Here is a 25,245-nt window from a genome sequence, read left to right as displayed (position 1 = left end):
GTCAAAAAATTTAGCGCCGTCTAACGCCATTCTGAAGCGCCATGCGGGCGCTGTATTTATGGAATGGCGTTAGCCGGCGCTAGCAGACCGGCGCTGCCTGGTGTGCGTGGAAAAAAAAACACGTAGACCAGGCAGCGCCGGCGTGGGGGGAAAATGGCGTTAGGGCGTCTTAAAATGGGGCAAGTCAGGTTGAGGCAAAAAAATCGCCTCAACCCGATTTGCGCCATTTTTTCCGACGCCCAGACGCCATTTAAATGACTCCTGTCTTAGTAAAGACAGGAGTCATGCCCCCTTGCCCAATGGCCATGCCCAGGGGACTTATGTCCCCTGGGCATGGTCATTGGGCATAGTGGCATGTAGGGGGGCACAAATAAGGCCCCCCTATGCCACCAAAAAAAATTAAAAATATAAAAAATTATACTTACCTGAACTTACCTGAATGTCCCTGGGGGGGGTCCCTCCATCCTTGGGTGTCCTCCTGGGGTGGGCAAGGGTGGCAGGGGGGGTCCCTGGGGGCAGGGGAGGGCACCTGTGGGCTCATTTTGAGCCCACAGGCCCCTTAACGCCTACCCTGACCCAGGCGTTAAAAAGTGGCGCAAATGCGGGGTTTTTTGACCCGACCACTCCCGGGCGTGATTTTTGCCCAGGAGTATAAATACGACGCATTTGCGTCGCCGTCATTTTTTTAGACGGGAACGCCTTCCTTGCATCTCATTAACACAAGGAAGGCGTTCACGCAAAAAAATGACGCTATTTGCCCATACTTTGGCGCTAGACGCGTCTAACGCCAAAGTATAAATATGGCGTTAGTTTTGCGCCGAATTTGCGTCGAAAAAAACGACACTAATTCGGCGCAAACGGAGTATAAATACGGGCCAGTGTGTGGGAGTCAGTGGCTTCCATTAATGACCGCTCACTCTCCTGAAGAGAAGCCTTGCCCTAGGCCTGGTTATATCACACAGTGTGGGAGTCAGTGGCTTCCACTCATGATCGCTCACTCTTCTGCAGAGAAGCCTTGTCCTGGGCCTGGTTATCACACAGTGTGTGGGTCAGTGACTTCCATTAACGATCCTGCCCTTTGCTGAATAGAAGTCTTGTACTCAGTGTGTCCAGCTTCATGAATTTGTGATCAGACCCAAACAAAGCAAGGAAGGGCGGTGAATAACCCAGTATGAACCTGGGCGAAACATGAAAAGCAAAGGGAAGGGATCAATCAAAAGTACCTGAAGCTGACTCTACAGTAGTGATAGTGATGCTACTCACTATTCGAATACAAGATACTTACTAGTGCAACTGAATTTGCTTTTATTTTGCTGTTCTAATATTACACCTTTCCAATTTATTTACAATGAATCACCGAGACCAAATACACATATCAACATGGAAAAATATGTACATCAACAATTTACAATACAAACAACCCTGATTTTGAGCCTGTGTAAAGGCAACGCATATTATATTAGAATAAGGTAAGACAACACATTAGGATAAAGTTCTTGATGGTATGCTACGAAATTAATATGTCATCTAGAATCGTAGTTTCTGACCCTGCAGACTAAAGACCTTTTACCCCATTCCAGATAACTAGCCCAAAATCAAATGATTATTCGCAAACTGATTTACTTCTGTTTGGCTCAAACTGTAAACATGCTTATTAAAAATGTGTACATTTTACACACAAAAAACGTGGTGTTAAAATACATCTGCACAGTATGCTCTCTAGTACTTTCCCAACTATTTAACATGCCACATTGGCCCTCTGCCGTGCCTCGACAGGCATCACTGGGGCGGCAATTAATTGCTCCTATCACTGCCTTGACGGCCGATCACAGACATTTTCACTCCTGATCCGATGTGCGTCTTTCAGTGCTATGCATATACTGTTGGCACCCACGCCCTGCTCAATTTGGATTTACTCTGTGCTTTATTGTTAGCATCTGTAAAGACTCTACTACCTTCACTACTGCACCAAAGCACTGATGTTGTATCCTTCCACAAAAAAAAGTGATTCACCATCCACACAGCTGTGATTACCTTGTTTCTCTGATTGCCTGAGGCTGAACTTTCAGGAGAACACACACAACACTAATGCTGCTAAAGTGTCTTAGATAACTATTTAAGTTATGGTGTTTGTTTTTTCTCTGGCAGTGGCAGAGATGGGAGGAGGGAAATCCTAGTACCCTCCCCTTCCATCATCAAATGTAGGTCTTAGTGTATTATTTTGTGTTTGAGCTCTTGGGCCTGTGGTAAAGCAAGACTGAGTGGTTATGGTGGCAAGTCAAGGATCACAGCTGTAGGCCTGAGCTGTATAATATGAAATGTTATAATAAAGGCACGAGGCCTGAAGGATTTATTGAGAAAGTATATGGTAAAGTCAAAGGGCATTTACGGGTGGATTGTTACGTTTCTGTGTTTAAGCTACAGATAGAGACATTTAAGGGTGTATTGTTATGTCTCTGTGTTAAAGTCTACACATAAGTATTTTGTTCCATTAAATGTCACAAATTACTTTGGTAGGAAATAATTTTGGCGCTGGTTAACATTTCCAGAGGTGGAATATTTGCACTGCAATAATTCTTGCTAGAAGCTCTTCTTAGCTGTTTAACAGGACATTGTAATAAAAAAAGTCATTAAATAATACATATATTCATATATATATAAATATATATCCATATAGTTACATAGAGGACCTTTGTTCTGTTCTGCCATTGTTCTGTTTTGCATACCTTGACACTCTGGTTCTATCCATAACAATGTACTGCAGTGTGGTAATGCTTCAGTGCACATCAACCATTGTCTCTCTTGCCCAGTAAATGACAGCATTTTCTGATGATGTGTACATCCACCTGAAAATGAGTGGGCTTTAGTGTCAGGAATGTTCTCCTTTTATCGTTCCTCTTTCGTTTCTTTGTTCATCATGTTACGTTTTATTGGTTCTTAAGAAGATACAGCAGCCTCCAGGTGATGCTAACAGGTGGCCTGCTTGGCACTTATTTAATCTACCTTGTGCCGCAACCCACGCGGCCACTTCCTCTGAATTAGAAGCCCTTTCTGGAAAGCTGTTGTCCACAGTGTATCATTGTTTTACCATTCACAAAAGGCCAACACACTGGTTCTAAATGTGTCAACCATACTGGAACTTTAAAGCAATGTAGACAATTCACAATACCCTTGCAAGGTGAACACCAACTGCAATGTTTAGTTCAGTTGTTGTAAGCATATGCCCAGCGTGTTTGGACAGCAGCATGCTTTCTTTTTTTCTACTTGTATTCTTTCAATTTATCTTGTACAAGTTATTAGTTTGTGGTTTTTTTATGCGGGTCAGAGAGAGAATGCAAAAATGAGTAAGTAAATAGATTAACTGATGGATGCATGAATGCAAAGATGAGTGACAGAATCCATGTATGGCGGCTTATTGAGTGGTGTAAACCATCAATGGGCCAAAAGATGTTTTTATTCAGTAGCCAGATCTACTACAATACTTGCTTGAAAGGCTCTTGAATTTCCATAAACAGGCTGACAATATGCCTGGGTGTGTATCACTGGTAGAGATTTATAAAGTGTCAGATTTCAAATTAATTATACCAGTAATGGTCGTAAGAACCACATATTCCAAAGTATACAGTGTATAATTTAGAAGTGGTTCCTGTTAATGTGAAAGTGAAGTGAGTTTGATCCTGGTACATGCCTCTGCAGTGTGTTGTTTTAAAGGCTCTGGGATGTCCATACATGGGCGGTCTTTAGATGTTTAGTTGTGTATCATTAATAGAGATGTATAACATGTCAGGTTTAACATGTATTATGCCACAAATGGCCATACAAACCATATATTCTGAACTATAACGTGTAGTTAAGAAATGGTTCCTGTTAACATGAAAGTAAAATGAGTTTTATCCTGGCAAAGACCTCTGTTGTGCGTTATGTATAAATAGGGGTGCGCTGAAGAGCAATCTCGTTGCTGCCCCTCACTGGCTGGGTGGCTGTGATGGTGGTCGGCCACAGGAAGAAATTACTGGGGTTGGGACTTTGTGAAAAATACCTCATTGTAATGCATTTGATTCTACCATATTTGGTTATTCAAGATGCTTCTTTTTCTTGTTTCTCAGATTAATATTTTATTGGAGAACTCCTTCATCTACATAAGACTTGATTATAAGAACACTATGTACACAGGAGCTGTAGCAACACAAAAACACATTTCAGATGATTCAGAATGCTGTGATCTATCTTATTTGTGGTCTGAGGAAGTCTAAACTGCATCCCAAATTTTCACTGTTTGTTCACAAGGCAGCATATACTTTCTAAGTTCTTGCATTCCCTGGTGCAATTTGTAAATTGAGGGTTCCTTTTTGTTGTAAACACAAACCTGAATATCATTTGTGTCAAGACTAAATATCATTTGTGTTCCTTTTTTTCTCAATCCAGATTTATTTTCCATTGCCAAAGTTGCAGAAATGTATAACAGATAGTCAGGAGGTCTGCATTCTAGCTCCTAGGAGCAGGAATTCCTTACTCCGCAGGAATCGATTTCCCCCAACTCATCAAGCTTTCAGAAACATATTAAGGCCCGTATTTATACTCCGTTTGCGCCGAATTAGCGTCGTTTTTTTTTACGCAAATTCGGCGCAAAACTAACGCCATATTTATACTTTGGCGTTAGACGCGTCTAGCGCCAAAGTATGGGCAAATAGCGTCATTTTTTTGCGTGAACGCCTTCCTTGCGTTAATGAGATGCAAGGAAGGCGTTCCCGTCTAAAAAAATGACGGCGACGCAAATGCGTCGTATTTATACTCCCGGGCAAAAATCACGCCCGGGAGTTGGCGGGTCAAAAAACCCCGCATTTGCGCCACTATTTAACGCCTGGGTCAGGGTAGGCGTTAAGGGGCCTGAGGGCTCAAAATGAGCCCACAGGTGCCCTCCCCTGCCCCCAGGGACCCCCCCTGCCACCCCTGCCCACCCCAGGAGGACACCCAAGGATGGAGGGACCCACCCCAGGGACATTCAGGTAAGTTCAGGTAAGTATAATCTTTTATATTTTTAATTTTTTTTGGTGGCATAGGGGGGCCTTATTTGTGCCCCCCTACATGCCACTATGCCCAATGACCATGCCCAGGGGACATAAGTCCCCTGGGCATGGCCATTGGGCAAGGGGGCATGACTCCTGTCTTTACTAAGACAGGAGTCATTTAAATGGCGTCTGGGCGTCGAAAAAAATGGCGCAAATCGAGTTGAGGCGATTTTTTTGCCTCAACCTGACTTGCCCCATTTTAAGACGCCCTAACGCCATTTCCCCCCTACGCCGGCGCTGCCTGGTCTACGTGGTTTTTTTCCACGCACACCAGGCAGCGCCGGTCTGCTAGCGCCGGCTAACGCCATTCCATAAATACGGCGCCCGCATGGCGCTTCAGAATGGCGTTAGACGGCGCTAAATTTTTTGACGCTAAACTGCGTTAGCGCAGTTTAGCGTCAAAAAGTATAAATATGGGCCTAAATGTTTCAACAGCTCTTTCAGTTGTCAATAATTTTGCCTATATGCACTGATGATTCTGTTCTTCCACCACTCAGAATTTGGTTGAATGATGGTCTGTAAATAAGAAACTCATAAAATATACTTAGATACAATTAACCTAACCATGAATCATTTATATAGTAAGCGATGCGCCATCAAGTCTCCCGACCACTATGGTGGATGCATTTACAGATGCACGTGATGAAGGAAATGAGCATCACTTCTCCTGCATCAGGTCTTCAGAGGTAAATGTTGTGCACTGCAAGCATTAACCCGGAGAGTTACAGCCCACATTTTCCTTCTTTCACTTCTCATGCTTTTGGACCCTTTTCTCTCGCCGCTGTCACAGAACCATCAATGTAGCATATAGTGACCAAACATCACGACCAGCTTTGAATATTCTCCAGTGTTTTCTTGTTAAATTGGTTTGAGTGTGTTGGGTTTATAGGTTTTTCCACTAGTCCCTAATATTCAATTAGCTGAAAATACCCTTCTTAGTCCAAGCATTGTTCATAATGTTGCTTTTACAGGTAGCATGATCTGGTGTGCCTAGATTTTCTTTATAACTCTACATCATGGAATAAAAAACAATAATGTTTCTTTTCCTTTATTCCACACTGTGATAGTCTCTCAAAACGTTTCTTTGCATTTCATGTTTTTTTCTTATATTTACTGAAATTAGCAATGACAAGGAAGAGACAATTTCTACAAATATCCTTATTTTCTTCTTTCCTGCTAGTTGCGTCTTCTATCATCTACTTTTCATTATCTGGTATTTAAAAGTCACACATAAATATAATGGTATCATTATCTGTAATTCGTTCATCTCACAATAACGTAATTTGTTTGCTTCTGTGAATGACTACAGATGGGCCAGTATTATTGTTCATGTACTTCGGTTTCTGCCATATTTGCTGCATTTGAATAATTATTTCTTTACATATTCAGTCAATGATGTTGTGTGTCTGCTGATGTCTCTTTAAGTTTGATACTCAACAACACCTTTTCATGCATTCACTGCATTGGAATGATTTTTGCATTGTGTATGCTCCCTGGTGATTCCTTAATGCTGTAGATTCACTAAAAATACTTCTGCATTCAATGCAATAGTATCATCTTTTCCTTGTGTATTCGCTGATGGCTTTGGAGATGTGATAACTGACGAAAGCTCTTCACACATTCACTGCAGTTGTATGGTTTTTCCCCTGTGTGTATCAGCTGATGTCTTAGGAGATCTGATGATTCACAAAAGCTCTTCATACATTCCCCACAATGATATGGTTTTTCCCCTGTGTGTGTTCGCTGATGCCTTTGGAGATCTGGTAATCGACCAAAGCTCTTCATACATTCAGTGCATATGAAAGGTTTTTCCCCTGTATGTGTTCGCTGATGATTTATTAATGCTGAGGAAACCCTAAAACACATTCCACAATAATTACAATGGTATGGTTTTTCCCCTGTGTGTGTTCGTTGATGTGTTTGTAGGTTTGATAATTGACTAAAGCTTTTCATACACTCATTGCACTGGAATAACTTTTCCCCTGTGTGTATTCGGTGATGTCTTTGGAGATCGGATAACTTACTAAAGCACTTCTCACATTCATTGCACTTGAAAGGCTTTTCACCCAAGTGTGTTCGCTGATGCCTTCGGAGATCTGATAACCGTCTAAAGCTCTTCATACATTCAGTGCATATGAGAGGCTTTCCCCCTGTGTGTATTTGCTGATGATTTATTAATGCTGAGGAAACCCTAAAACTACTGCCACAATAATCACAATGGTATGGTTTTTCCCCTGTGCATGTTCGCTGATGTCTTTGTAGGTTTGATAATTGACTAAAGCTCTTCATACACTGATTGCACTGGAATGGCTTTTCCCCTGTGTGTTTTCGCTGATGATTTATTAATGCTGAAGAATTACTAAAACTACTTCCACAATAATTGCAATGGTATGGTTTTTCACCTCTGTGTGTTTGCTGGTGTCTTTGTAGGTTTGATAATTGACTAAATCTCTTCACGCATTCAGTGCATTTGAATGGTTTTTCCCCCGTGTGTGTTCGCTGATGTACTTTTAGGTGTGATAATTGACTAAAGCTCTTCACACATACAATGCAATGGTATGGTTTGTCACCTCTGTGTGTTTGCTGGTGTCTTTGTAGGTTTGATAATTGACTAAAGTTCTTCACACATTCAGTGCATTTGAATGGTTTTTCCCCCGTGTGGGTTCGCTTATGACTTCTCAGTCTTGATAAGTGATGAAAGCTCATCACACATTCACTGCACCTGAATGACATTTTTGCTGTCTTTGTTTGTTGATGATCTTTTAGGAGTGCTGATTGACTAAAGCTCTTCACACATTTAGTACAAATGAAATGTATGTTTTCTCCTGTGTGCTTTTGCTGGTGGTGCTTTAGTAGTGATGACAAACTTGAGCTGTCACTCAATGTGAATTATGTTTCTTTCTTGGTCAGTGTTACTTTGTCAGGTATATATTTGCCTACATTACATGACTGTTCTTCCTGAAGAGCAACATAGTTTCTAAAGCACTTGTATTATTTTAACATTTGCTTCATGTACATGAAAAATGAAGTGCAATGGTCACTAAATACTTGTCAACCTCTTAATATGTGTAAGATTTGTTTTCTAGGTGATTGTGTCTTTAGATTGGATAAAGGTTTTGCATGCTTGAGGGTAATGATTTTTCGTCCTCCTGGTTGGTGCACATTAGGACAGCACTCTGTGTTTAGACAGTAGAATCCCTCTTTCCTTTATCCTTCAGTGTCCGGCTCCACTCCGTTGTGCTTTTCTCTGGTTGCTGTGGTTTGATGTGAAAGAGTTTACAAGACACCTAGAGCACTGAATGATGGTCCGTTATATTAGAGAACAGACTCCTGCTCTAGCTGCATAACACCAATCCCTTTAATCAAAGCTGGTATGGACACCTCTTTATACAGCAGGAGGTTTGTCAGTGCAGGTGCACAGCTCAGACTCTCACATTCACTGAATTGCCCTTGATTGCTCCCTCCAGGATCGTTCAGTTTTCCTCAGTACTGGAGCTCAATTTGTTCTGTCAGTGTTTTGCAGATTTCAGTATTCTTTTCATGTTTCATATTCATTTTGTGCATTCAAGATTTGTTTTCTGTTGGATGTAAACAGATTTAAAATTACAAAATGTCAACACAATGGAATGTGAAAACACAATACTTAACTGGCTGTAAAAGACATCTGTTCTTAACCATCTTTGAAACTTAGCATTGGAATATTTGATCACACGCATATATTAACTAAAAGGTCTATTGAATATGTCACATCTTATTACTTCAAAAAAGGAGGTGATTTACCAGCGTTCACAGAGTAACTTAGTAAAGGAAAGGCATTCACGGAGCACGCACATGCTACAGGTACAGCTTTAAGTAGTTGCACATGGTCAGGATTTCATATAAAAAAAGAATAGATTGTGGAAAAAAGGATGGGGCAGGATGTGCTGCTGACACTTACGTTTCAGGAAGTGAATAAGGGGAACTCTTTAGGAGGTATACACCAACTGTAAATCTTCATGAAGTATATAACAAAGGTAACTTATTTCACACTTGCGTACATTTTTGTGTATTAATCAAAATTGTGCATTAATAATAATGTCCGGTCTATTAATCTACATTCTGAATCACATATATACACTGACATAGTACTACTGTGTTTGAAACATTTTGCTATGTCCGGTTAAAGTGCATTTTCTTCGTTTACACCAATTAGGTCTCAATGCTGTTTTGCTCAGTTTTATCAGGTTTAATCACATTCTGATTCTGCACTGATATGTTTGTAACAATAAAGGCAAGTTTTGGCATTCGCTGACACAGTATCTCAAAGGACAAGGGTACTCTGAAGCTAAAGGCACAGGATTTCTGGAAGTCTCAGAACATGTAGCATGCCTGTCTGAACTGTTTTACATAAAAATATTTTTACTTTTTTTTTTAATTAAGTTTTTCGTTTTCCCCAATACTTTACCACAAGGAGACTTCACAAGTAAAAGTGGATCTCTCCCTACAGTAAAGTATAGGAAAAATTAAAAAGATATTTGTCAAACTTCATAATAAATGAGCACAAATATGTTAATATTGAATATTAATATAAAATATGGGCCTGATTTACATTTTGGCAGGCAAGTTACTCCATCACAGCGGTGACAGATATGCCGTCCGCTGAAGTATAAATCCCACGGGATATAATGGAATGCATATTTTGGTGGACAGGATATCAATCACTCTTGAGAAAGAGTAACCTGTCCGCTGAAATATAAATCAGGTCCTGGGTTTGTATATTTAAATGTAGAACAAAAAATGCTCCAACACTATTAACTTAATGCTGACCAGAGAAGGAAAGATGGAGGAAGAGAAACTATGAGGGAAGGTCTACACTGAACAGTGCTTCATCACCAGAGAGTAGCTATGGCCTTGTTCTCCTTAGGGGAAGGACAGTACCTTCAATATATGAAAATCTCAAACACAGCACAAGAGGTGTGGCCCTCCTTCCCTGGTGTGCCGACTAGCTCCAGTGCGTTGTCAGTCATGCTAAACATGGCAGGTGGACGCTAGCTGATCTCCCACTTATATGGAGCACTATGCACTGATCTCCCAGTGACGATGCTTCTCATACAGACCAAATGGGAGATAATAATTGGAGAGACACTACAAACCACAGACTGCAAAAGATGCACAAGGGAGTACCTAGCGTTAGCTCCAATAACCGCTTCGAACTCCTGTAATATAATACCATCCATCAGACATATCTTGCCCTGCAAACACTCAATGCAATTCATCCCAATCTGGCAGCCGGTTGCCCCGGTGTAGAGCACCGACAGCGGGTTTCCTGCACGTGTTATGGTCCTGCCCCTCCTTATCCTTATACTAGAACACCATGGTACATACTATTAATAGTGCCTCAGGGTGGGAAATAGAACCAGACATTCGAATGATACTGCTGATCCTACTCTGGTCACCTACCAAGAAGTTTATTCTTATTGGACTTGCTCTAGTGAAAAGACGCATAGCTATGGCATGGCTCTGACCAGTGCCCCTACCCACAATGCCTACATACAAGATGTGGTTTAATGGGCGAGTGCTGAGGAGGTATAAATGTGCCATGTTCTCACAGACGACAGCTTGGAAGATGATCTGTGAGCTTGGTCGACTATGATATCTGAATTACAGGAATCACAGGATCCCCCTGTTTCCGGTGATGAAGTGGCATAATACTGTGTGAGAAGTATGAGGGAGACTCAGACAGAGTACACAAGTCTAACTATACTTGTAGTGACCAGACAATGACTATCCGCTCTTCCCTCGAATCCACCAGAACAACAGCAATCTAATAGACATCACATACACAGACCAAAGAGGGGTTAGGGGGTGTGGAGTTTATATGTTATGTTTTTGGGATTTGTTTTGTAACACGTCTATAGCCACAGACTGTCCCGAGTCTTGATCCTAATGCTCTTCTCCTGAGAATGGACGCAGAAAATGTTCCATGAAGCAAAACATTCTGTCATATTTTCTATAGGGTATATGCAGAACTCACTACAGGCTCAGTCTAATGACTCGCCTTTCTCTGGGCATGATTGTGATGATTTCACCCACTGTCTGGAAAGATGTATAACACTTTATGCTTTCTTACAGGACGCAATGCTCTTTGTATCTTACGACCAGTGATGTTATCACTATGCGACATGCAGAAAATCCAATAAAGTTAAAAAAAAAAAACGTAATGTTTAATTACATTTTTAACTATTTAAATATAAAAAATATTTTTTCAAACGGAAAATTACAAAATAAATATCCACCTAAAGTAAAACAATTAAATGTTTTGTTACGCTTTAATAATTATTAAAAATGATGTATTGAATTAAAATAATGTAATTATACTTTAATACACATTTCACTAATTTATAAATGTAAACATGGTAACAAATATTAAATAACTAAATAATAGTTATATTTTATCTTTAGATATTTGTTTTAACATTCAATTATATTTATTCATATTTTTCTCTGTTTTAAATACTTTGACTTTAACATTATTTCCTATGAGATTTTATTTGAAGCCCCTACCGCCATTATGTTCTGTAGGAGAGTGTTAAAGTACCAGTGGTTTGGCCATCCGTTGGACTTACTACTGTTTGTACTTGGCAGAGTAGCTACACCCCCTGTTCCAGGTCCTGGAGATATGCAAGTCTACACTACTGAGTAACTTTACACTCAGATTTTGTGAACAGCCCAAAGTAACTATAACTTGTGCCCTCACCATGCACTGCTTATGACCTCGCATACCTAGAACTAGTTAATTTATGTGTTTTTTTATTTATTTCAAAATGTTTATGTTGTCACTGACACATTTACCTAACTGTTATGTTACTTTAACCTTTGGCAATTCAGTGAATTTCTACGTTTAAAAATAAAATAAAAACAGTTTTTTTCTCACACATAACTGTACCTTACTTTCACCTTCAGTTTCTTCAGTGTGCGGCAGGAAGTTCGCTGATATACCAGGCCCTGCAGCAAACCCCCCACATGCAACTAACCTCAAGCTCCGCCATGCATACAGGGGAGTTCAACACAAGGGCTGGCCTGCAACCAATCCTTTGGTGTAGTGGGCAGCTACGCGAACTGCGTACACTAAAGGGCTTCTGAGCCTGGGGATTGCTAGACATTGATAAGCTCGGAGACGTCTGGAGAGGGGGCACCTTAATCATGCTGACAGACCTACAAACTGAATATGACTTGCGACCCTTTGAGAGTTTTAAATATCTCCAACTGGGCCACGCACTTGGGAGACATCTCCGTATGGGGGAGAAAATACCTGATTTCTCCCCGTTGGAGGATCGCCTATTGATGGATCCCATGCTGGAGAAAGCAATTTCTCTAATCTATAAAAAAAATGATGAATAACTCACCTGACATGGGGCAACCCCTTCGAGAGGCATGCGAGCGAGATATAGGGCGAATTGAGGATGATGACTGGCAAGACGCCCTTCAGAGCCCAAAAGAGGTGGCAATCCCGGCAAGATTCTGCCTCGTACAACTACGAATCCTTCACAGGTCATATTATTCTAGAACCCTCCTACTCCATATGGGAAAAGGGGAGTCAGACGTGCAGAAGGGGATGTGGTGAGCTAGGGACATTCTTTCATATATTATGGGGGTGTCCGGTAATACAACCGTTTTGGGGGAGAGTGGTGCACATTATGACCCGGGTTACGGGACTCACGGTTCCTTGGGACCCCAGGTGGGTAATACTCCAGATCTCAGGTGAGGAGAACTGGCGGAGACATTTAAAGACTTGGCTGATGCTAGCGGTGGGGGTAGCCAAACAGGATATTGCCTGATCATGGGGGGGCCTCGGAGCCGCCGGAAGTCCAAAGTTGGGAGAGAAACATGGACTGGTGCCACCACACGGAATGTGTGATTTACCAGGGCAGGGTTTGCCCCCGGAAATTTGATAAGATATGGCCACTGTGGGGTGGATATAGAGGACTGTAGGAGGAGGGCCCAGGAGGATGAGGGAAGCAGGAGAGGGAGGGGACCACTGCAGAAGGATAGTCGCTACATACAGGGCTGTAGGGCATATTACGATTAGCAGGATTGATAACTGCAGTGAATTACTGAGTAGACATGATTGTTGTAATGGAAAATGATACCTTTGACCAAGGTGTATTTGTTGATCATATTCGTCAATGTTGTACTGTGCTGAGCCATGATTTAATAAAAAGATGTTTAGAAAAAATAGATTTCATACCAGGGCAACCAAATAGCCTTCTTCCCAGATTTCACAGTGGCAGCAGAAGCAGCCCGCGAGGAATTTTTAACTATCAAGAAAAAAAAGGGCAAACTCACTTATGCCATGTTCTACCTGGCACACCTACGTATAGACTACTGTGGAACTCAGAAAACATTTGCGAACCCCAGGGCAGCAGTGGAATTTCTTAAGACTGTCACTTTTGTTGTATAGCTATTTCAGCCATATTTGAGACATGTTACTTTAGCAAACTAGGCCTGCCGTTGTGCACTTTAGCCCAGTTCCATTTTATTCAGCATCGCTTAATTTTTCTAGCAATAACCATATTTGCGGTATTGTTTTATTTTTCTCTATCTAATTTTTACTTTTACTTGGAAAGCAATACGTTCTTAGTAGGACATTCATTTCACTTTGTGCTTTCTTCAAGGCTACCATCAGATAGGTTTCCGGCAAAAGTGGTACACTGAATCTCTAACATTCACAGAAACATACACACTTACACGTGGGGACCACTTCTTAGAATGCCAACAGTTTTATTATAAAAATACTCCTTTGTCCCATACACATTAGAGGGAGATTCCTGCCAGATGATCACGACTGCATGCTGACTGGTTCGCTACAGCTGCTTGCTTAGACGGCCGAACCCCTGACCTACATGGGGATGGTGTGATTCTAGACTACAGACTTCTTTACTCAGGTATGAGAGATGATGTATTCCCGGAGGAAACCTGTGGCCGGATTAAGCTTCTCATGCTGTACTCGAACATAGCATAGGTAGGAAGACTATAGCCCTCATTGCGACTGCGGCGGGCTTTTCCGAAGACTGCTGCAGACTCGGCTGCCAGAAAACCGTCGTATTATTACTGCTACAGGAAATCCGCACCGCCATTGGATGGATATCAGGCAGCATTCAATAGGGCGCTCAGGCAGTTCCACTGCCGGCACCGCCACGCCAGAATTATGACCGGTAATTGTGTGTGGCGGTATTTTTCTGACGTGGTGGTGACGGCGATGGAAGTGCCGGATTCTGTCCCCCTACGGAGGAGCACCTTGTCAGATGAGGTAAGTGCTTGCAAGGGGAGGGGGTGGGGGTGTGTGAGTGTGTATATGCTTGTCATGAATGTGAGGGGGAGTGATTGTGAGTGAATACGTGTGTCTGTGTGTAAATGTGGTGAAGTGTGTGTGTATGCATGTGGACGGGGGTGTGCATGGGTGAATGAGTAAGGGGAAAGGGTGTGTGTGAGTCCGTGCGTGCAGATGTGTGTATGTATATATGGTGTGTGTGTGCGTGCAGTGAGGTATGATTGTGGGGTGTGGTTGTGTGAAGATGAGTGAAGTGGTGGGGGTTGTGTATGTATGTAGTTGAAGGGAAGGGGTGGGGGTATGGAGAGTGTATGTGTGCGTGTGTGATGTGTATGTATGCTTGTCTACGGGGTGAATGTTGTGAGTGCGTGTGTGAGTGGAGGCGTGGCTGTGTGTCACTGTTTGGGTGCATTCGTGAATGTGTGCGGAGGTGTTTGGGGGTATCCCAGCAACAGGAATGTAAGTTCCTGTCGTCGTGATAGCTTTCTGCCAGCATTTTCGTGGCAGTGAGACCGCCAGGAAAATGCTGGCATTGTCCCTAGTTGGGTTTTATCATCCTAGTTATTGCAATACATGCCATTTTATCTAAGATGTTGTTACTTCAATAAACTCCTATTGAACCATATCCTGCCTCTGTTGTCTTTGCCTGTGTGAGACCAATGTAGTTGAGAGAAAAGGATGAGATCTGAACGACCACGATTCCCCTGAGGAGTCTTACTTGTCATGTTCCCGGTTGCCACAATCATCCCTCCTCTTGGTTAGAGATGAGACACTGCTTGTTAGCTGGTAAACCCAGATTAGGCTGACAGGTGTCACATGGTATGGAACTGTACTTAGTAACCCACAATCCATGCGATTCTGCCACCCAAATCCGGTCGCCTCATTAGCATAATGAGAACCTACGCCTTGAATGACAAGACCAGCCTACAGACTATAAAGAGGAAGACAGCAACTGACTTTGCATGGATGGCTTGGTCACCTCACCCAATGGCCCTTCTCTGCTCATGCTGTGCGGGACTCTAATCGGGCAGATGAAGGTCTTGTTTCTTGCAGTGTGAGTTGACCTTGAATCTTGGATTGACCACACTAATCAGAATATGACTGCTCCTCCAGGCCATCTCCTGACAGCTGGAGGAGTGTTGGGACTCTAGCAGTCCCCTTGAGGGAGTACCCGCAAGATTTCAATTTATGGTAAAAATGTTGACTGATATGATGTATAATGTTACATCTTGGTATATGCTTTCTTTCTTTTCAGGTTGTGGGCATTTCTTTGGCATGATTAGGATGCTGAAGTGGGTGAAGGAGGGAGTTGATTGTTTACTGCTTCTATTGCCATCAAGGTGTTGCTCAGTGCCATGCTGTTGCTATGCACTGTACACTACCCACTGTTATCTACAGGACAGTCACTATTGCTATAATGTGACTATGGCCCCATCCCGTGGACACATAGCTCTCCTGACTTGGAACATACGAGGGCTTTATAACTCTTGGAAAACTCTTCATGTACTCATACCTAGAGAGGCACAATGTGCAGGTTGCGTTCTTACAAGAGATGCACTTATCATGACACACAGAGCATGCTATTGGGGGGGCGCTGGGCGGTAAATAGGCTAGCCTCTTCCTACTTGATCTACTCCGGAGGTGTCATGATTTTGATTATAAAAAGGCGCCTTCACAGCTACACATTCCATAGTGGATGAATACAGCCGATATGTGATATTGCAGGGTAGCCTCGGCGGCACACCTATCACTCTGGTAAATCAGTATGGGCCTAATATATATGATCCGGGTTTTTATCTGATACTTTGGCGCCACATACACACCTTTCCACCGACAGCCATCATCTGGGGTGAGGATCTAAATGCATTCTCCATGCTTGACCGGTCGGCAATGACAGACTGTCCCGGAAAGCACTCTACTAAGATAATACGGGATGGAATGGAGGAATATGGGACTGTGGACATATGGAGACTCCGAAACCCCTCCCGACAGCAGGGCACGCTCACCTCATATGTACCTGGATTATGGTCTCAACTAGATTTTTAGTTAGTAACTCAAGAGATATGTGCCTGAGCAACAGAGGTAACACACCTGCCCAAGAAGCTATTTGATCATGGCCCCCTGAAACTAGTAATCTCAATCCCCACCCATACTCCCATACAATTTGTGTGGAGATTCCAGGTGATGGCTCTCCTGAACCCTCTATTACAGGATATTCCGGGATGGACTACACTCAGCTATTTACTACTTTGAAAAGAATACTGATCCTGTGTAAGGGGAGAACAAGCTGTGGGAAGTATTCAAGGTCACGGTCATCCGAATTAGCACGTAGGCAGATGTACTATGAGCAATACACACACAACTGCAAATTAGTGAGAACATCTTTTTTTTTTTTATTGTTTATTTATGCATAGAAAGAACACATATAACTATGCACTACATTAGAGCAGTTTACATTTAAGGGAAATTACAGTCAGCCGACCGGCCAATGGCAGTACCAGTTTGAGTTCCCAACCCGAGACCACACATTGTGCTCTGACCTAGTAAGCATAGAGAAATAAAACATTTAGGCCCATATTTATACTTTTTGACGCTAAACTGCGCTAACGCAGTTTAGCGTCAAAAAATTTAGCGCCGTCTAACGCCATTCTGAAGCGCCATGCGGGCGCCGTATTTATGGAATGGCGTTAGCCGGCGCTAGCAGACCGGCACTGCCTGGTGTGCGTGGAAAAAAACCACGTAGACCAGGCAGCGCCGGCGTTGGGAAAAAATGACGTTAGGGCGTCTTAAAATGGGGCAAGTCAGGTTGAGGCAAAAGAATCGCCTCAACCCGATTTGCGCCATTTTTTTACGACGCCCAGACGCCATTTCATGACTCCTGTCTTAGTAAAGACAGGAGTCATGCCCCCTTGCCCAATGGCCATGCCCAGGGGACTTGTGTCCCCTGGGCATGGTCATTGGGCATAGTGGCATGTAGGGGGGCACAAATAAGGCCCCCCTATGCCACCCAAAATAAATTAAAAAATATAAAAAATTATACTTACCTGAACTTACCTGAATGTCCCTGGGGTGGGTCCCTCCATCCTTGGGTGTCCTCCTGGGGTGGGCAGGGGTGGCAGGGGGGGTCCCTGGGGGCAGGGGAGGGCACCTGTGGGCTCATTTTGAGCCCACAGGCCCCTTAACGCCTACCCTGACCCAGGCGTTAAATAGTGGCGCAAATGCGGGGTTTTTTGACCCGCCACCTCCCGGGCGTGATTTTTGCCCGGGAGTATAAATACGACGCATTTGCGTCGCCGTAATTTTTTTAGACGGGAACGCCTTCCTTGCATCTCATTAACGCAAGGAAGGCGTTCACGCAAAAAAATGACGCTATTTGGCCATACTTTGGCGCTAGACGCGTCTAACGCCAAAGTATAAATATGGCGTTAGTTTTGCGCCGAATTTGCGTCGAAAAAAACGACGCTAATTCGCCGCAAACGGAGTATAAATACGGGCCTTATGGTACTAAACTAGGTTGAACCCAACCACCGCATACTCACTAAGTACATTGATTAGCGGCACAAACCACTACAAATTCAGTGCAGTACATTTCAATACATTAACTATCAAACAAACAGAACACTGTGATTATACTGACTGTGAGTACTGACAGAACAGAAAATAGTGCAACAAATGCCCATATGACATCAAAGGCATCACATACACGTGGCCAAGGGGGGCATGCCCGGGTCGGGGGACTGGAAAACAGTCCATATACAAGTCAGGGACGAAGATGAGGAGGAGGTCCACTCATGATGATCCCCACATCAAAAGCATTATTACAACCGCCTGCGCGCCACTTTGCAAACTCCATCACCTCAGCGGCCTTGACAAAGGGTTGGATCCACCATAGTGGAAGTAGGTGTGCGTACAGGGCCCAGCGTAGAACCCGCACAACCGCACTCTCCCAAGCTCTCGATACCTGTTCCACCAAATGGGGGGAACCCTGCGGAACCCTAGAGCCACCCATTAGTATATGCGGGAGACTCTCCGCACAGAAAGAGCCAGCTAACAAATCCTTTTCCCAACTGGAAGTATCCTCACACCATCGGACTGAATACTGTAGTAACCCCGCTAGGTAATATAGGCAGAGGTCTGGCAGTCCCAGACTCCCACTAACCAGGTCCAATTTCAAGAGTTCCATGCGGACTCTACATCTTTTGCCAGCCCAGACTAGAGATAATAGCAATTTATCCAGCTGCCGGAATAATGAAAGAGGAAGCTCACAGAGTGAATTCTGCATAACATACAGGCACCGGGGAAGAACAATCATTTTACTAAGTGCGATTCTACCCATAACCGATAATGGGAGAGAGGTCCAGAATTGAACAGAGGCCCTCCAGTACTCTTCCCATGTTTAAAGTAAATTGCAATAGAGGGGAGTGTGTCACTTGAATGTCTAAATATGAAAAGGACTCAGTCTCCCACGACAGACCCAAATGGGGTAACTCTGGCGCCGCCATGGTCGACAGACCTGCCATCGGGAATAATACAGTTTTGTGCCGACTGACTCGGAGGCCCAACACCTGCCCAAAAATGTCCATCATACCCAACAAGAGGTGGACCGCTCGCTCCGGGCCTGTGATGTACACCAGGGCATCATCTGCATACAGTGATATTATATGCGCTCTTGTCCCCACACGGATGCCCCACCTATCCAGCCGAGACCATAGTTGTATGGCCAGAGGCTCCATCGCACACGCGAAGAGCAGTGGCGACAAGGGGCACCCCTGCCGTGTGCTGCATTCAATAGTAAAGGACTCTGACACTATTGCCCCCATACGCACTCTTGCCCGAGGCATTGTATACAAAAGACACACCCAGAACAGAAAGACGGGGCCTATGCCCATCCTGCGCATCACCTCCTATAAGTATTCCCAGGATAAGGTGTCAAACACTTTCTCTATATCAAGAGCCACCAGGGCTGCGGGAAATGTGGAGTCACGGGTCTTGTGTAGTATATGTGTTAAGCGCCGTACATTCATATGAGTCCCCCTCCCCGGTATAAATCCGCACTGATCTGCCTGTACTAGATGTGTCACCACTCAACTCCAAAACTTTAGTTAATAATTTAAAATCAACATTTAGCATGCATAACGGACTGTAGGAGCCCGGGTCGTCAGCCACTTTCCCAGGTTTCGGTAGCATGACTATCAATGCTTCCCGCATATTCTCCGGGAGAAGGCCCCCACTACGCGCCTCATGAAGCATTTCCAACAGTCACGGCAGAATCACAGCGGGATAGGTTTGGTAAAATTTGACTAGTAGCCTGTCAGGACCAGTCGCTTTCCCAGACGCCATACCTCCCAATGCCTCCACCAGGTCGCCCAAAGACACCTTCCCCTCAAATTCCTCTGACTGGACCTCCATAAGGCGAGGCATCCGGAGACCATCCAAGTACTCCCATAACCTGGTCACACCTACACCACATGGTGTGGCATAAATATTCCGCAGGTGCGAATTCACCCGCAGCTGCCCCATAAATCTTTTCACCAGAAGGACCGCAGAGCATCTGGATGATGGGAATGGGACGCTCCCGCCAGAGGAGCCAGGCCAACATACGCCTGAGCGGTCCCCCTCCCGAAACAGCCACTGCCTATAATTCCGGCAGACATAATTATTCAGTCTATCCCAGAGGTTTACAATTCTGCCACGCACCTCAAGACAATCCGACACGTCGCCATTATCTACTTGGCTCTCTAAGGCTGCCAATACGTCTTCCTGTTGCGTGAGCTCCTGGTACAAGCGCTTCCTGATACCATATGTTTTACTGTGGCTTTCCCCTCTGATAACTACTTTCAATGCCTCCCATTCGATGCCTCGGGCCGTAGCCGTACCCCAATTTGTACTAAAATAACCATTCAGCACACTTTGAAAGTTTTTTTTATATTGAGGATCACCTAGTAGGTCAGGCCGCAGACGCCACAGGGGGATCGCAGGTTTGGGTATGTGTATTTCGCATTCCAAAAGGAGAGGGGCATGGTCCGATAAGAACCGGATCTTGATAAACAGGCGGACGTCAAGTGATCCGTCATTGGCAAGGAGAAATCTATCCAGGTGGCTGTAAGCCCCATGGGTGGGGATGTAACACAAATATATTTTAGAGGTGGGGTACATCTCTCTCCACACCTCTACAAAGTGTAAATTCCTCATAACACTCCGCAATTTGGCAGTCATGTGCGACTTAGTGTTCATCTTTGGCGGGTCCCTATCTAGTACTCCGTCTAGGACACAATTAAAATCACCAGCCCACAAAATGGGCATCCCAGTGTAAGATATTAATTCCTGTTGGAGCTAATGATAGAACCCTGCATCATCAGTGTTAGGGGCATAAATATTCAAAAGACAGAGCTCCCGGCTAAATAATACCCTGTGTAAGAATATGTATCGGTCTTGCACATCCGCTTTTAGACTTCTTAATGTAAATGGAGTCCCGGGAGCAATCCAAACAGAGACCCCTCTAGCGTAGGAGGAATAGGTCGCCGAATAAAACTGCCCCTCCACTTTTTCTGCACTTTTTGCGCTTCATTTTCTACCAAATTAATCCCTTGTAGGAGAGCAATATATAAGCCAAGCCACTTAAGATATGTATGTACTCTATAGCGCTTCACAAAGGAATTCAATCCTCTAACATTCCATATAACTATGTGCGTCAGGGTACCCACCATAATCTGTTCCACTCCACCTGGTCCACTACAGTACTCGACCGGCCCCTCCCCCACCACATACCGCCCCCCGGCACGGCACATGCGCAACCCGATGATCCAATGCCTTCTCAATAGGAGAATGCTCACAGTGCTCACAGTGTCAAAAACAGAATGCCAATTCCAACTAGAACCCACATAACACTCCCCCATCCACCACAGGTAAACACCTCCCACAACTAGTATCTGCCCAATCGTGTGTGTACCCCGCTATCACTTCTAGTGCCCAGAAGTGGGGAACAATCGCCGCTCCCGCTCGATAGCCAGACTACACTGCAACACTCCTAACACACACCAATTGTCCGGTCCGAACACACACTGTTACCAAAAAGTGAACTAACAACAGGGAGGGGGGTATCACAGGCCCATCACTCCGCCATGGCCCCAGACCGACCGCCAACCCGGACCCCCGTACTCCCAGCACCTAAATGCAGCAGTAGACAAGAGAGAAAAAGGGCCAGAGGGCAAGAGGAGAGCCAACAGTGGGAAGACCCCGAGCATCGACCCAGAACCAAAGTACTTGACTTCAACCACAACGGAAGGTTCAATGAATCATTCAGGTGACCTCAGTTTCCCATTCTGGAGACAAACTACCTGTGACACAGGGGGGTCCGGAGCGCAAGGACGCCTCCGATGTGACAGTTTGTACCAACAGTTTAGCCTCCTCACGCTCCTGTCTCCTACGCTCAATACTCAGAGTAACGTCCGAGCGCATAATCACTCGGCTTCCATGGTCAGCACAATGGCGTCTGGTTCTTCTGCGCGCTGCAGTATGCACTTCCGCTGTACCTCGGAGTCTCCCGCCATTCTCAATCATTCCTCTCCAACCAGTCCCACGCTGCTTCAAGAGAGTTTAACACCAGTATATGACTGTCGCTGGATCTGCACCGCCCTGGTGTAGTCAGGAAAAAAGCAGATAGTGTGATAGTCAAATGTAGGGTCTCAATGTTCGCGCACCTCCTGCAAAATTGCGTCGCGGTCCCTATAGTTAAGGACCTTGGCTATGATCATTCGTGGAGGGGCTCCCGGCGGTGGCGGCGGCGGTAAGGCCCTGTGTGCACGCTCCCCCACAAACACAGCCGTCAAGGGGGCATCAGGCAACAATTTACGGATCCAGTTCTCTAGGAAGGCCTCAACATTCGCCCCCTCGATTTCTTCGGGGAAGCCCACTATACGGAGGTTACAATGTCTCACCATACCCTCTGCATCCTCAACACACGCTTCCAGTTTGTGCATTTTAGCTTCGAGGATGGCCACCGAGGCCTTCAGCGTGTCCACCTAAGACGGCATGCATTTCACTTGTTGCTCAGTGGCCACCGATCGTTCCGCCCCTCAAATCGGCTTTCAGCAGGTTGACATCTACCGCCATGGCCGCAATCTGAGTTTGCATTGCCCGACTAGACAACTCAATAGCAGCCAAGATTTGCGCCCCGGTGGGCTCCGCTTCCTTCTCCAAGGGGCCAGGGGGATCTTTTTGCAGACTCACTCCTGAACTCTGCGCTGTGTATTGATCCATCCATGTTTGATGCTTTCCCTTATTCGCTCTGTCTTTGCCTATGGTGCACACTTGATGAAGCGCCTGCTACAAGCGAATTCTCCTAATGCCGTGCAACACACTACCAGGCGCAGTGCAAGTGGTTGAACTCTTTGTCCTCACCACACAACACTGCTTGGTCCCTAACTGCCTCACCCTCACCAGACCACTTCAGGGCGAACACTGGCACAGGCAGTAGCAGCGCAGGCGTCGTTCTCGGCTCAATGTGGCCGTCTCACAACCAGCCAGTCCTGCACTCCAGGAGCCGTGTGACACAGGGCCACCCAATCAGAACACCGCCGTAGGAGGGGTGCACCCCCAGAACTAGCTCAGCAACAGTTCCCAGCTACCTTTGTATGTTCAGTGCAGCTCCGTACGTCTCCGGCAACCCGAGCGCCCTCCTCAGCTGGCCGCCAAACGACATCCTGCAGTGTCCAATTCACCGTGATGGGCCTCCAGGCCTGTGGGAAGGCCCACCTCCAGCTCCATGCAGGGGGTGAGGGGGGCGCAAAGGGGGGTGCGGCGCCAAAGCACAACTGGGTCCATACCATGAAGGCCCCCCGATAGGGTCGCTCCTCCTAGGTTGCACCTCACCACTGCTTCAATCAGTCGACTTTGACTGATTTTCGTAACGCGCCCGCGATCGCGGCCACCATCTTGGAGTCAGGCGCTCTTCACATGCGCTCCCCCGTGGCGCGATCGTGCAGCCTGCCACCGGTTTTTGGTGCTCCTCTTGTCCTCCCCTCCTCTCCAGGGGCCTCCAGGACCCGTCTGACAGGCCTGCGAGGCCCAGGGTGGCAGGATCGTGTAGGATGCTGGATCCGGGGCTGGGAGCACTCCTCTAGTGCTGCCGGTCTGCCATCTTGCCGCCTGCACCCCCCAGTAAGAACAGTTTAAAGTCCCTATAACACAGTTATGGAATCAATCCCTACCCTGCCACACTTGCTTTCACTCAAGAACACATTACAAGTTTAAATGTTGTGTCTTCACAGGAACTCAGATTTTTATCTAAATGACATACAGCAAGAGCTTATAGAGAGGGAGGGGTGCCCGGACTGAATTACAACAGGCCCCCCATACTGAACGATGGTTTAGGTTGCTTCCATGTTAACATGGACGCTTACAGTGAATGCTAAAATATCTACTAGTGAACTGAGATAATGCATTTTACACCATGCTTATTTTATCTGTTTGAGACTACAGGGAGTGCAGAATTATTAGGCAAGTTGTATTTTTGAGGATTAATTTTATTATTGAACAAAAACCATGTTCTCAATGAACCCAAAAAACTCATTAATATCAAAGCTGAATATTTTTGGAAGTAGTTTTTAGTTTGTTTTTAGTTTTAGCTATGTTAGGGGGATATCTGTGTGTGCAGGTGACTATTACTGTGCATAATTATTAGGCAACTCAACAAAAAAAAATATATACCCATTTCAATTATTTATTATTACCAGTGAAACCAATATAACATCTCAACATTCACAAATATACATTTCTGACATTCAAAAACAAAACAAAAAAAAATCAGTGACCAATATAGCCACCTTTCTTTGCAAGGACACTCAAAAGCCTGCCATCCATGGATTCTGTCAGTGTTTTGATCTGTTCACCATCAACATTGCGTGCAGCAGCAACGACAGCCTCCCAGACACTGTTCAGAGAGGTGTACTGTTTTCCCTCCTTGTAAATCTCACATTTGATGATGGACCACAGGTTCTCAATGGGGTTCAGATCAGGTGAACAAGGAGGCCATGTCATTAGATTTCCTTCTTTTATACCCTTTCTTGCCAGCCACGCTGTGGTGTACTTGGACGCGTGTGATGGAGCATTGTCCTGCATGAAAATCATGTTTTTCTTGAAGGATGCAGACTTCTTCCTGTACCACTGCTTGAAGAAGGTGTCTTCCAGGAACTGGCAGTAGGACTGGGAGTTGAGCTTGACTCCATCCTCAACCCGAAAAGGCCCCACAAGCTCATCTTTGATGATACCAGCCAAAACCAGTACTCCACCTCCACCTTGCTGGCGTCTGAGTCGGACTGGAGCTCTCTGCCCTTTACCAATCCAGCCACGGGCCCATCCATCTGGCCCATCAAGACTCACTCTCATTTCATCAGTCCATAAAACCTTAGAAAAATCAGTCTTGAGATATTTCTTGGCCCAGTCTTGACGTTTCAGCTTGTGTGTCTTGTTCAGTGGTGGTCGTCTTTCAGCCTTTCTTACCTTGGCCATGTCTCTGAGTATTGCACACCTTGTGCTTTTGGGCACTCCAGTGATGTTGCAGCTCTGAAATATGGCCAAACTGGTGACAAGTGGCATCGTGGCAGCTGCACGCTTGACTTTTCTCAGTTCATGGGCAGTTATTTTGCGCCTTGGTTTTTCCACACGCTTCTTGCGACCCTGTTGACTATTTTGAATGAAACGCTTGATTGTTCGATGATCACGCTTCAGAAGCTTTGCAATTTTAAGAGTGCTGCATCCCTCTGCAAGATATCTCACTATTTTTGACTTTTCTGAGCCTGTCAAGTCCTTCTTTTGACCCATTTTGCCAAAGGAAAGGAAGTTGCCTAATAATTATGCACACCTGAT

The 25,245-nt window shown here is 44.8% G+C and overlaps 1 protein-coding gene across 1 annotated transcript in view; it reads right to left on the bottom strand.

The window, feature by feature from the left end:
- LOC138286965 (zinc finger protein 729-like) overlaps window positions 1-25,245 on the bottom strand; it is a 303,471-nt gene that overhangs the window by 212,234 nt on the left and 65,992 nt on the right. Inside the window, exon 2 of the mRNA XM_069227333.1 lies at window positions 6,611-8,647. Within this exon, the coding sequence (XP_069083434.1) occupies window positions 6,611-7,802 (1,192 nt within the window). The 5' untranslated portion in view covers window positions 7,803-8,647. The remainder of the gene's footprint in view (window positions 1-6,610; window positions 8,648-25,245) is intronic.

Source organism: Pleurodeles waltl, chromosome 4_1 (assembly GCF_031143425.1).
Source record: "Pleurodeles waltl isolate 20211129_DDA chromosome 4_1, aPleWal1.hap1.20221129, whole genome shotgun sequence".
In the NCBI taxonomy this organism is placed as follows: domain Eukaryota; kingdom Metazoa; phylum Chordata; class Amphibia; order Caudata; family Salamandridae; genus Pleurodeles; species Pleurodeles waltl.
The sequence above is the reverse complement of the archived record's forward strand: the minus strand, read 5'-3'. Positions and strand labels throughout refer to the sequence as shown.